Genomic DNA, 15,077 nt, shown 5'->3' with positions numbered 1-15,077 from the left:
TGTCTTAAGCAAATCAAATATTTATATCAACATTGTCCTAATATATTTTGCATGCCTAAAGTTTAAAAATGCCAACTTACATCCAAACAGTTTATTCAGAGAAAGAATAAACAGTGAATATAAATTTAAAACATTTTTTTTTGTATATATGTATATATATATATACATATATGTATGTATGTGTATATATATATATATATATATATATATATATATATATATATATATATATATATATATATATATATATATATATATATATATTGTGGGAGTTTATTAATAGAGGAAAGCATTAATTGAAATTTTATTATATTGCTATTAGAAAGATTTCAGGGTGGGAGGCATTTAAATAATTATATAAGTTCTAAGATATTTTTTAAGTAAAAATGTCACAAGAACGACCATTAAGATGGGGAATATTTGGATGTGGTAAAATTTCTTTTGATTTTTGTATTGCGTTATCAACACTATCAAAAGAGAAACATATTATAACCCATGTAGCAGCAAGAGACATTAGCAAAGCTGAAGAATTTGCTCAACACTTTAATGTAAAATCGTTCAGTGGGAATTATGAAGATGTTGCAAAAGATCAAGATATTGATATAATATATATTGGTACTATAAACCCAACACATAAATCCTTGAGCATTTTAGCTATGTGTCATGGGAAACCTGTGCTTTGTGAAAAGCCTGTATGTATGAATTCTGCAGAGTTAGATGAGGTTTTGACATGTGCAAAAGAAAATAATGTTTTTTTTATGGAGGTAATTTTAATTTTTAAATAGTTTTTTTTTTTTTTTTTTTTAATTAGAATAATTAAATGTTTTTAAAATAAGAAATTGTCTGATAAAATAATATCTTTTACTTTAAAGCTAATTTTAACCCACTAGCTTTTTTAATATTGTTTTAAAGAAAAAATGTCATAAGAATTTTTTATTTTTTTTTACAAGTAATTTATACAATTATTATAGTTTGTTTTATATGTAATTTATATACTTTGTTATATATATATATATATATATATATATATATATATATATATATATATATATATATATATATATATATATATATATATAAAATTGTATTTTGAGAAATAGTCTGCATCTGCCCCGGTTCTTAAGCTTTCCATTTTATCTTAATTCACTAATTTACTTTTTTACAACAATTAAAAATAAGAATCTTCTTTACCCTTTCACACCCTAAAAGTTCTTAAAAAAAACTATTTTTCATCTTTTTTTTTAAACAAAACTCTTAGTTTTCTTTTTGTTGGATGTTAATATTCATAAATATAAGAAATCATCAAAGAAACAAGGAAACATCAAAGATTTCAAATATGTTATAATTATTATTAGTTATACTTAAATATTATCATTTATTATATTTAATAATAGTTATGATATAATTATAGAATATTATAAATAATATAGTCAACAAACAGTTTGATCCATTGGTTGACATTCGTATCACTCCAGCTTCTGCATCAAAAGTAATCTCCTGCCTAGACTTTTCTACAGCTTGTGGTCCAGACAACATACCTGTTATAGTCTTGGTGAAGTGTTCTCCGGAGCTGTCATCTATACTTTCAAAACCATTTAACAAGTGCTTATCAAAGTCTTGTTTTCCAGCCTGCTGGAAAGCGGCATCTGTTATCCCAATTTTCAAAAATTCTGGAGAGCGATCTGACTTGTCTAACTACCGTTCTATTAGTCTTCTTCCTATCTTAAGCAAGGTTTTTGAGTCTTTAATTAGCAAATACTTAATCTCTCACCTATACTCTTTTTAATTTACATTAACGATCTTCTAGAAATTCTCATATTTAAAATGGCATTGTTTGCTGATGATACTACAATTTATTCTTGTCATGATGAGAAGCCAACACTCTCTAATTACTTGGAGGGGGCATTTGAGCTTGAAAAGGATCTCACTTCTACTGCAGCATGGGCTCTCAGTGGCTAGTGAACTTTAACTCAGATAAAACTCAATTATTTTTTTTAGCTTATCGTTATCACAATAATCTTGATCTTTTTATATTTATGAACTGTAATGTACTCAATGAGTCATATACCCTTTATCTTCTAAGATTAACTCTTACTTCCAATCTTTCTTGGAAACCATACTTCAAATTGATTGCAAAATTAGCATTTTTTTTTTTTTTTTTTGGTTATTTCACCTCCCCAAGGCCCAGAAGGTCACTACAGATAAGGAGGCTACTTAATTGTGGTTATAACCCTCTCTCAACTCTATAACTCCGAAATACAAACCTTGACGAACAAGGCCGCTGCGCTGAGAAACATTTGCTAAGGTTGCATCTCTTCATCGTGCTCGCCAATTTCTTACTCCCAATTCTATACTTTATATCTATAAATCGCAAATATGTCCTTGAATGGAATACTGTTGCCTCATCTTGTGGCATCTGAATCTTCCAATGATGCCCTTTCTCTTTAAAACAAGATGAAAAAATGCGTTGTAAACATAGTTGGACCTGCCCTTCCAGCCAACCTCCAATCAACCTTCAATCAAGGACATAATCACATTATTATAAAAATGTCTCATCCTTTTACTGTGACTGTTCCTAAGTGCTTCGAAAATTCTTGTTTGTCTAGTTTTTTTCCTCCAACATCGGTCATTTGGAATTCGCTTCCTTCATCTTGTTTTCCTGATTCATATAATTTGCTATCTATTAAGTCGTCTGTTAATCGTTATCTTGCTCTATAAACTTCATCTTTTCTCTTCCAGTAACTTCCAACTCTAATAATGGTTGCTTGCAGCCTTGTTAGAAATGAAGATGTCAAAAAAAAAAAAAAAGTTATACATTTGACCAATAAGCATAATTTTGTTTTTATGAGAATATAGTTATAATTAAATATTATTATGGCTAATAACAGTTATACATTATAACTTTTATGTTTGATAGCTAACTCAGGTATATTAGCATTTGTACATCACATAATTTGTAATTGAGTTAGAAATTATTGTAGGCTTTTGAAGTTATTGTCTACTTTTTTAAATTAGAGTTGTAAATATCTAAGATCATAAACCATGACATTTTTTATTAGAAAACTCAAGCTTACAACTGACTTATACTTTGACTTTAGCAGGGGTATACTATCAAATTTGTATTGCATATATTGCTATGGTATATATTTACATCTTATCATATTATTGTCTAAGTGATTTTTGCAGGGAATGTGGACAGCATTCTTCCCATTATATCGAGATCTCTTATCAAATATAAAAAGTGGGTTTTATGGAGATGTCAATGTTGTGTCATTAACATTTGGTATTCAAAATCTTTTTCAAAAAGATCGGTTATGTAAGCCAGAGCTTGGTGGAAGTGTCTTATTTGACATAGGTATTTATACCTTATTTGTTGCTGATATGTTGTTCCATGGACTTCCTGTAAAACAACTCACTGCTTGCGGACATATTGATGCAAGTACTGGAATAGACAGATCTGAAAGTGTCACATTACTCTATGAAGGGAATAAAACTGCTCAAATTTTGATTGACGGAGGTAACTTGTTTATTCATATTGTTTTGATACATTATATAAAATATATTTTTATTCCAGAGCAGTATTTCTTTTACTAGAACTTAGACTCTTTTTTTAGTGGTAGATATAAATTGATGATATCGCAATCGTTTTTAATTGTGTCCCTATTTTCATATTGCAAATTATCTTTCCGCAATTCTTGTTTTCTGGTAATTTATCATTTAAAAAAATCAACTTTTATAAAAATTAAAAATTATTAAAACGCAAGACTCTTAAAATTCACTTCAGCAAACAATAACTAAATGTTATGAAATATAATATACATGAATAGTTAAATGTTTATGTTACTTACATTATATAGTCTTCATATAAAACATGGTTTTATGTTAAGACTGTATAATGTAATATGATGGTAGTTATGTGATTCATTAATGAATCACACAACTACTATCTAAAGAGTATGCATATGTAAATAGGTGTCAAATCTTACTTGAATGAAATAAGCGTCAAATCACTTACTGGAACCAATTTGAACAATTTTGTTAACATTATGGTTTTTATCAGAATTTTAAAAATTTAATTAAAATACACATTATGTTAGTTTTCTATTATTGCAAAATAAAAGTTAAAAAATTATTAAATTAAAGCAATTGTTATATAGACACTATACTATTTATAATTATCTGTGTACATGCACATACACAGACACTATACTATTTATAATTATTTCAAATAATTATAAATAGTATAGTGTCTGTGTGTGTGCATGTACACACACATACATATACATACACATACTAAAGTATAAATGGACCTTTAAATAACATGTCTGATATTACACTGAAATAATGTCTGACATTACACGCCTGCTACCAGGGGCTTCAGTACATATATTGGCGTACATACACCTTATAGCCTGCTGCCATAAAGAAGTGCCACTACATTGACTGAGGGTTTGGAATGTGGGGCAGAAATCTTTTTTTTTATTGTTCTTTGTTTTTTCTTCTTTTTCTGAAAAAACCGTATGCTATAAAGACAAACAAAACAATCACTGATCTATATACGCTATAGTAGATATGTATATGTATGTCTGTGTGTGTGTGTGTATATATATATATATATATATATATATATATATATATATATATATATATATATATATATATATATATATATGTAAATTATGTTAGTGTATTTTACAAATAGAGTGCTCAATGTTCTTAAAGAACAGAGCATAAAAGTAAATTAGTAAAAAACACTTATCTAACTAGTCGAAGATAAAAGTTAGATAAGTGTTTTTTACTAATTTATATATATATATATATATATATATATATATATATATATATATATATATATATATATATATATATATATATATATATATATATATATATATATATACAAGCTTGGTGTACAAACTCGGTGTACGAGCTTGGTGTACAAATTTGGTATACAAACTTGGTGTACAAACTCGGTGTGCGCATAAGCTAGCTTGAACGCATAAAATGAAATATGAAAATAGGTTTTCCAAAAATTTAGATTTGAGGTATTTAATTAAAAGCATGCAAAAAAATATTTTCAAGTTGTAGAGGGAGTTTTTATTTGTTTATATTGCTTGTAAGACGGAAGATGTGTAAAGAAGATATGTCCTAAATATTGCTAAAAACAACTAGCTATAACTATTCATGCTTAAAGTAGTTTGAAAACTTTTTTGACAGGCTTGAGACTGAAACGATAAACGCTATAAGGCTTCCTTTAGAAAGTGTAAAATTACTCTACTAGTCCTTAAACATATTTTACATAAAGATTGATGACTCATTTCATTTATAGAACTTTTGCGTTGCAAAGGAAATAGTATAATTAGTCATTTCTTTCATTTTTTGCTATATATATATAAAACTAGGAACAGTCACAAACAGTTATAAACTGACAAGAACATGAAAATCTACAATGACTCACGCTGATTTTAATAAAACATATGAAATAATATACTACCTTGAGACTATTACTAAATATTACTATTATTAATTATATAATGATAATTGTATCAGTAATAAATAATAAACAGTAATAGTAGTTTTAATAGTTATAATAATGATAATAAGATAAAAATAAAAATGTTTATAATAATTATAGAGATAATAATATTTATGATAATAATAATAATATAACAATAATAGTAATATTAGTAATATTAATATTAAAAATTGTACTAATAAAAGTAATTACAATAAATATAATAATAATAATAACAATAGTAATAATAACTAATATTAGTAAATACAGTTAATTTCCGATAACTCGAACCTTCAAGGGACCAAGGAAAATGATTCTACTTAACGATGTTTGAGTTATCCTGAGGTTCGACTTAACCTGAGAATTTTAATAGTAATTGATTAGACAGTTTCAAGGAACCGAGTGAAACAGTTCGAGATAATAAAAGTTCGAATAAACCGGTGTTCGACTTACCGGGAATTAACTGTATTAACAAAGTTATAACAGTAAAATTTTTGATATTAATAATGTCAGTAGAATAATAACAGCAACAATAATAACAAATATAAGAGCAATAATAATAGAAGCATCAAAAACAACAATAATAATAATAATAATAGTTATAAAATTTAAGGTAATAAGATCGTAGTGGTAACGAGTTTGGAGGAATAAGAAAGGGGAGGGGGCAGTGGACAAAGATTCTGAGAACTTATACAGTTGCGATAATTTAGTAAGAAATACTCGTGATAAAAGTATACATCGAAGAAAATAATTAACCGGGGTAAAAAAATACAAAAAGACCGGGTAAAAAAACAAAAAAGAAATAAAAGAAATACACAAAATAAAAATTAAACAAAAGATCAAGGTGAAGTATACAAAACAAAGATAGAGATCAATAATACAATAAATATTTTTAATATTTAACTTTATTCTCGGTCCCTCTTTCTTAAGTACAGAAAGAAAAAAGGTCTTTCTTATGTAAAGAAAGCAGAAAGTTACAGTACAAATACAGTTTAAAGGTAAAATTTAAAACTCAATTGGTTTGCAGTTTTTGTCTTTACTGTGTCACTTTTATAATATAATGGTTTTAAAATAAGATTAAGGAATATTTTATAGTAAACGGAATAATTTTTGTTTCAGACATAATTCACACTTTGCGTATGCATGCGTACATATTTTTGATTTAGATCATCAATTACCGAATGAATGCGTTATATTTTGTTCCGAGGGTACCGTGGTAATTGAAGCCCCATTTTGGTGCCCAACAAAATTAATCTTTAAAAGAAACGATGGCAATGTCGATGTTCGGTCATTTCCTCTACCCGATTCTGAACAAACAAACTTCAAACATTCAGTGGGTTTAAGGTATAATATTAAATCATTGCCATTCATGTAAAATAGATTAACCAATTTTTATGTAATCTGTTGTTGTTCAGGTTTGAAGCAGAACATGTGCGAGATTGTTTGTATGCTGGAAGACTTGAAAGTGGATTAGTATCGCATGCAACATCAAAACGTATTATGTCTTTAATGCAAGAATGTGAAAATCAGTTAAATAGTTAAATAATTTAAAACAATGGTTGACGTATAATATACAATATTTTGCGATAATAAAGAAATTTTTTAATCGTGTTTTTAAATTTAAACTTTTTGGGTAAACAAGGATTTACATATATATATATATATATATATATATATATATATATATATATATATATATATATATATATATATATATATATATATATATATATATATATATATATATATGTATATATGTATATATATATATATATATATATATATATATATATATATATATATATATATATATATATATATATATATATATATATATATATATATATATGTATATATATATATATATATGTATATATATATATATATATATTTGGCAGAGAATTATCAGATAAATAAAGGTTAATGAAAAAAAATAATTAGGAGTACAATTAATCCTCTTTCGATAAAATGCATCAATTTGTGAAAAAAAATCAATGGCCTTTAAAAAAAACTTTATGCCATACCCTGTTTCTTTAGGATCATTACATTGTTGTTGCAAAAAACGAAGCGGTTGTCTGATCAGAATCAAATCAAAAAAATTTTTAAACCGTTTTAAACTATTTGCATTAAACTTATAAAAAATGGCAAATATTTAATTTTTATGATTATAAGTCTGCTCTCAAGTATTTATAATCGCTCCTTAGTGTTCATTTTTTGATTATGCATTCAATATCTAAAAACAGTAAAAATTCGTTAAGCAAAAAGTTGTTTTTGACGTTACTAAAAATAAAATTTTTTTTTTTAGGTAAAAAAAAATCAATAACAGAAGTTCCCTTAAACTCGATCAAAAAGAAATATTATGCTACAATTAAATTTGTATTAATGATATATAGTCAGCCATGGCGCAGTGGTTAGAGTTTTGGCTGAGAACCCAGAGGTTCGATGCCGGCTCCCGCATAACAAGCAACATTCGTACGGAAGAAGGTGTAAACTTCTAATTAAATGTTCTCCCGCGGTGCTCTGTGATAAGACCGTAAGGATTTCTAGGAGCACCTACAAAAATAACTCCATATATAATAATAATATTAAGTTTGCAAAATATGTTCTCCACTATAAACTGTAAAATGATTGTGTCAAAAACAGAAATAGTTCGATTATTCCATAAGCCTTTATTTTAGCTGGATGCGTGCAAAAAAGCTCGCGCGTCTTCATGTTTAATGTACTCGCTTATTTTATCTTATTTTAGGATGCGATTTCCAATCAATTTCCGAAGAAAAATTAGATGTCGCCCAATACAATTTTTAATAAAACATTTAAGAAAACCTTTTCAAACTTTATAATACAGCATTTCCTAAGGTTATAAAAAGCGTCAAGTAAAACATTAAATCCACGCCGGGAATTCTCATGTCATCAAAAAATAAGCAACGTTTGTAAATTTCTCCAAAAAAAAATTTTAGTAATGAAACTAGTAACAAAAATTATAAAATAATAAAATTTATTTTTGAGATGATAATTAAAATGTCAAAGAAAGCGAGCAATTAAAAAAACATAATCAGTAAAATACTTGGAGCATTATTAAGGATTTATATCATATAAGTAATTGGTACAAAACAAACAGACAGAAATAGTTTTCCTAAAAGTCTAATAAAATATTAATAATAAAGTAGTTACAAATAAATCTTTAATTGCCAAAACAATTAGTATTTTGTAAGTATAAGTTCCACTTTAGCGTTAAAAATAGAAACTAATGAAGCAAACTTTCAATCGTATCTAGCTTCTATTAAGAACTCTAAGATAATTATGGGATTACTGAAACTGAACTTTAAGTCGTAGTATATCTTTTTTTTTTTTTAAAAAAAACAAATTTGGCATTTTACAGAAATGTAATTCAATCAAACACTTTTTCAAAATACAACTTGCAAAGAACAAAAATTACTTGTTACGTTTAAAATTACTAATAACAATCTCCTCCCTTCTTTAAAAATAGTTTTGGTTGTTTTTCATCGTTTGGGACATACTCATTAATCGGTAGTTATTCTAAAAGATGAAACGTATTTTAACTGTTCAAAACAATCAATAACAGCGTTTCTACTCATTTTATCTGCTCCGATTGCTTTATTTTTAAAAACATCTGATAGACCTTTCAAGCTCCTCAAACAACAGTTCGGAAAACGACTTATCTAAAGAAATACATTTATTCATAGTTAGCAAATAATTTTTAAAAATATCTAAAAACTATTCTCTCAAGTTTATGCGTTTCTTGGAATTTTTTGGACAGTGTTGGGCCTATATCATGGTCGAATTTTGCAGCTATCTCTGTCATTTATTGGTTTATATCAACTTACGTTATCGATTTTAATCATCTGTGTCAGGAAATCGTAGCATGAGTTTTTTTTTCCTAATAACTTTGTTATTATCACAGTTATTAGAAAAGTTTTTTTCCTAATAATTTTATTATTATCACGTATTATCACAAACATCATACACTATCCATACGAAGTTCTCAGCAAACGGACCTGTTTTAGTTTTTCTAATAAAAAAATATTTGAAACGGCATTTACACAATTAAAAAACATAATAGTAACTCATAAAAATACAAGCTGTTTAATGTTAAAGCTGAAAAGTTAGAAAACAAAATAAACATAATAATTGTATGAACTTTTGAGTAAGGTATTAAAAAAGGAGTTAGGCATTTTATTTTGTTAATTAACAAAGGAGTTTGGTAATCTTAACTTATGAGTTTTAGTTATGACAAAGTAATTGCTGAACAAGTGGACCATAAAATATAAGTTCTTGGAGTATGGAAATACAAACATGAAAAAGAAATGATCAAATCGGAAGTCTTGTAAGATTCCGTGGTATTAAGGAAGACTAAAATCAATTTTGTTAAAAAAAGTAACCCGGTAAGCACGGTTACGTGATGATATGGATACTTATGAAATTAGCAAATCACGTGTTTTTTAGAATACATTTTTACGTCACACTGAAAAAAAAAAAAAACTTTTTACAAAAATTTTTTTTTTGTATAAACGTGTATTACACGTGTTTTTAAAATGATAAAGACATCCCTATGAAACTACTTATTCACGTATTTTATTATCTCATTGAAATCTATTTTAAGGTGGTAGTACCCTTTAAGAGGAAAAAAATTTAAAACATGATATTTGATAGAAACATTTATGTTTTTCTGAAGTGTTAAATTAAATTATTTCAAAAAATAACAAAATATATATTTTTTTAACCTCCTGCTCGTTTATTATGCGCATAAATTAGCAAAATTTAAGCAAAAAATTTCCACTAGAAATTTTGAAGTATTTCTCAGTGTTAGATCTATTATGCTTATGTTAAATCTATTATGCTTTTCTACTGTTCTACAAAATATATCATTTAAAAACAATGTGCTTTGTTTTATTACACTAATGTATGTTAACTGAAAACTTTGTCTGAATTTAACTGAAAACTATCTATCTGAATATAGCAAACAAAAGAAATAAAGTTAGAAATTTAGAGAGAAAATATCAAGGAAATAGATATTCAAGGAAAGCAAAGGAAGTAATTGAATGTAGTAGGAAATCAGAAATAACAAGTGCATCAAAGCTTAAGAAAAAGCATAACTTTAGTGCTGAAACAAATTGTGATTCTGAAGTCGACAATTTTTTCTTTATATGTAACATTAGAATTATTAAAAATATATTTGAACAGTATTCTACATGCAGTGAGTGTAATAGCAAGCTAACTGTTTTGCATAATAAATCTGTACATATAGGATTTTCTATTGGAATTACTATACAATGTTCAAACTGTGACTTTGAAAGTACATTTTATTCATCTCCATATATAAATAAAAGTTCAAAACCTGGTTCAAACCCATATGAAATAAATTTACGTGCTGTTATGGCATTTCGTGAAATTGGACGTGGTAACGAAGCTATGTCTACTGTTACTGGTATAATGAATATGCCTCCACTTTTTTCGAATCACAGTTATGACCTTACAAACAATAAATTACATAAAGTTTATAAGGAAATTAGTTCTCAGAGTATGAAAGCTGCTGTATCAGAACTAAGAGAAATGATAAATCCAAATGCTTCTGATGATGAAATTATTGACTGTGGCATATCAGTAGACGGAACATGGCAACGTCGTGGATACTCTTCCCTAAATGGTGTTGTTGCTGGTCTTTCACATGAAAATAAAAAGGCGATGGATGTTTTTTCTTCATCTAAGTTTTGCATGCAGTGTGAAGTACATAAAAGAATAAACAATCCTATTGATTTTGAATGTTGGAAAGCTATTCACAATTACCAGGTTAATCATTTTGGCTCAGCAGGGTCAATGGAAGCTGCTGGAGCTCAAGAAATATTTCATTCGTCAATACAAAAATATAATTTAAGGTATACTAAGATGGTGACTCAAGTTCATTTTCTAATGTTGTTAAAAGTAAACAATATGGTGATAGTATTATCGAAAAGCTGGAATGTATTGGCCATTATCAGTAAAGAGTAGGCTCTCGTTTGCTTCAAAAAAAATTAAAAATTTTAAAGGCAGGTTGTTAAGTGATGTCTTAAAAATATCTGGAAAAGGAAGACTATCCAATAAATCTATTAACACAATGCAGAACTTTGTTGGAATGGCTATAAGACAAAATAAAAATAACCTACTGTGTATGAGAAATTCTGTAATAGCTGTATTTTACCATTGTACAAATTTTCCTTATGAAGTTACTTGTCATCAATTTTGTTTAAAAGGGAAAAGCAGCTGGTGCAAATGGCAATCAGATAAAGTTACAGGTAAAACAAGCTATAAACAAAAAATTAACTTACCAGTTGCAATTATGGAGGAAATTAAACCTATTTTTCAAGAATTGTCAAACCCTGAAATGCTAAGAAAGTGTTTACATGGAATGACACAAAACTGTAATGAATCATTTAATGGTTTCATATGGAAGCGATGCTCTAAAGCTACTTTTACTGCAAGAAAAATTCTTGAAATAGCTGTTTATTCTTCTATTTTAAATTATAATGATGGATTTACTTCCTTAAGGTATGTTTTTAAAATGCTTGGTTTTTCCTGGAGGTATTTATTTCGAAAAAGGAGCTTTCAAAAAGGATAAAAACCGACTATCAAGTATGTCAAGAAAATCAACTGATATTAATAAAAAACGAAGAAAACATTTAAGATCGATAAAAAGAGGCTATTTAGACATTGAGAAAGAGAATGACGATGGAAACTTTTATACTAGTGGCAGTTTTTAGTAACTTTTCACAAAAAAACTTTTCGTTTTTACGTTGTTTTATTTTTAAATGTGTTTTTGAGGACTTTCTTATTTTAACATGTTTTTCTTATGAAAAAGTTAATATTTTCAGTTAGGTTAAAGCTTTTATCTTCAAATTTTCACAGTATGTGCATTAACTTATTTATGAGGGCTGGAACTAGAATTGTAACATTTAAGTATAAATGAGTTAGTTTCAATGTAGTTTGTCAGACTGACACAAGCAATTAATCAATTTCTGCACATTTATTGCTGCCATTTTAGTTTTTTTATATTTGAAAAAAAATTTAGTTCCAGCCCTAAAGCAACTATTCAGCTACAATTTGGCAAAATATGGTGTAATAAGCAAATTTTACTCAAGATATTGTTTTAGATAAGGTAAGATTTTAGACAAATTATGCTGACTCAGCATCAAAAAATGCAATTTTTATTTTTATTTTGAAAAGTTAAAGTTTTAATGTAATTTCCTTATATAAAAAATTAAAAACAAGTTTAGAAATTTTATAAATAAAAAGTTAGACTCAATGGGGGTGAGCCACCGCCAACAAGAATATCTTGGGAACCATTCATTTTCTACAAACCAAACTTTATAAGTAGTTTTATATATGTTCAAAAAAGGTGCTGAATTAAAAATTATACAATAAACAACATTTGATAACTTTAAAATCATTAAATTCTATCAGTAAAAAGAAAAAAGTTTATGTACAGCTTGCTAAAATTCAAAATTTAATACTTTAAATATTAAAAAAAAATTGATTTTCTTTGGTTCAGCACATCACAAATACACTCAAGAATAATTGATGGAAATTTAAAAAAATTCCAGTGAGCGGTTAAAAAGTTACATTGAGTTTTTTACACAATAAAAACCAACACTGTTGTATGCAATATCTTCTGCTTTATTATGCTGGTCATTAAGACCTTTTTTTAGGAACAATATAGTCATAAGAATACGAAAATACTATACAAATTAGACTTATGTTTTTCAAGATATTGCAAGAAATATATCTCCAAGGCCCGTTGCTAAGGCGTTTTATGTACCAAATCTATAAGAGTCGACATAGTAAATGAATAAAAATTGAAATTTTGAAAAAAAAATTTCAGCCTGTTTTTTGGGTTAATACCACCTTCAATGGCTTTTTAATATTTTTAAAACGTGTATGGTAGGGCTGTCGAAAATTGTAAAAATGGCTTCCCAGGTACCATGAATGAATACCATTGAATGAACGGACAGGTACCCGGATACCCGTTAAAAAAGCAATACTTTTTTAAAAAGTTGTTCTTATAAACAGTCAATAAAAACTTTTCATTCAATAATTTCATCAGTCAATAAAAACTTTTCATTCAACAATTTCATTTATTTAGAGTTGTTCTTTTTCGCATATATCTAATTTTTATTTTACTTTAAGTGTCCAGGTTACACAAATCTCAATTAAAGTTTAAAAATACTAGCATTTCAGTTGCTTCGGGTGCTAAAAACCACGCTTGATTTTAAGCCATTAATTAAAACCTCTTCACGCTTTTAAGCCAATAAAGATCGATAAGACTTTTCCAATATTGTAGAAACTTTTTTTATTATTATTATTCAGATTCACTCTGCAAGCAGCCGCTATTAAGTTGGGGGAATACTAAAATACATAGTCGAGAGTTAAAGAACATGGAAAAACTTGACAGAAGACTTGAAAAATTATAGGTTATATGAGTCAGGAAAACATGAAGATGGAATTTCCAAAGTGCTAAAGTGCGGAAAAAAATTAGACGAATAAAAGTTTTTAAAGCATGCAGGGACAGATACATTAAAAGAATGAGACTGCCGAATGACGAGTCAAGCCAGAATAAGTTTTGACTGATGGAGCTAGAGATGATAGCTCCTTTGAGCAACAACTATGATAGTATTTGTAGAAAAGAGATGCAACTTTACGAAATGATAAAGAGGCTTAAGCTTGGCAGATAGAGCAAGTACAACTACGTTTACAATGTGTTTTTGGACATTGTCTAGATGTCTAGAAAAGAAAGAGCGTTGTTAGAAAAACCAGCCCACATATGACAACAGTATTCCATTCAAGGACGAATAAAAGATTTGTAGAAGTAAAGATTAGAATCAGGAGTAAGAAAATGGGGAGCACAATAAAAAGAAGCATCTTTAGCAAATGCTAATTTAGCAACTGATTGAATATATAAGAGATCAGTAGTGAACAATTATACAAGAAGAAATAAAGAAAAAGGACTCGGTGGTGGGAATGCCATTCATTAATATAGAAGTATTGAAAGTACTTTGTAGTAGTTTGTAGTAAATAACAAGTTGTTTGTAGTAAATAACAAGTTTAAGGAATAACAAAAATAAAAAAAATAAACTTAATTATCTCAATAGCTTTCCCAGATACACCATATAAAGCAAGCTTATAAAGTAGACCACTATTTCAAACTTTATCGAAAGCTTTAGATATGTCAACAGTAATAGCCCTAGCCTCGTCGCCTTCATCTATTTTGCGGTAAAAGCATTCAGTCACAGCAGTTAGCAAATCAGGAGTAGAGCGAGAAAGTCGGAAACCGTGTCTGACCGTGTATATATATTATTTGACTCAAGATGGGGTGTTAGAAATTTGCTGATCAAAGACTCAAAGACCTTGCTAATAACAGATGTAAGACTAGACGGAAGATAATTAGGGTTTTTAAAAATTGGAACTGTAGATGTCATTTCCCAGCAGGTATGAAAACAAGATTCAGTCAAGCACTAATTAAATAGTTTAGAGAGAGTTTTGCACTTTTGTATGACTATGAAAATAACGTTGT

General features: G+C 27.5%; 1 protein-coding gene across 1 annotated transcript; it reads left to right on the top strand.

Annotated features, from left to right (window-relative positions):
* Positions 1 to 308: 308 nt before the first annotated feature.
* LOC100210586 (trans-1,2-dihydrobenzene-1,2-diol dehydrogenase) lies at positions 309 to 7,121 on the top strand. Its single transcript, XM_065816847.1, has 4 exons — positions 309 to 764; positions 3,187 to 3,517; positions 6,682 to 6,859; positions 6,931 to 7,121. Exons 1-4 carry the CDS (start codon positions 387 to 389, stop codon positions 7,055 to 7,057), a joined length of 1,014 nt encoding a protein of 337 aa, XP_065672919.1. The 5' UTR covers positions 309 to 386; the 3' UTR covers positions 7,058 to 7,121.
* Positions 7,122 to 15,077: the final 7,956 nt, after the last annotated feature.

Source organism: Hydra vulgaris, chromosome 13 (assembly GCF_038396675.1).
Source record: "Hydra vulgaris chromosome 13, alternate assembly HydraT2T_AEP".
NCBI classification, from domain to species: Eukaryota; Metazoa; Cnidaria; class Hydrozoa; order Anthoathecata; family Hydridae; genus Hydra; species Hydra vulgaris.
This window is presented reverse-complemented; position numbering and strand designations above follow the sequence as displayed.

Coding starts and splice junctions, on each gene's coding strand:
- LOC100210586 (XM_065816847.1), top strand. CDS start 387: ATGTCACAAGAACGACCATTAAGATGGGGAATATTTGGATGTGGTAAA. Junction 765..3,186: donor ATAATGTTTTTTTTATGGAG/GTAATTTTAATT, acceptor TGATTTTTGCAG/GGAATGTGGACAGCATTCTT. Junction 3,518..6,681: donor TCAAATTTTGATTGACGGAG/GTAACTTGTTTA, acceptor TTTTTGATTTAG/ATCATCAATTACCGAATGAA.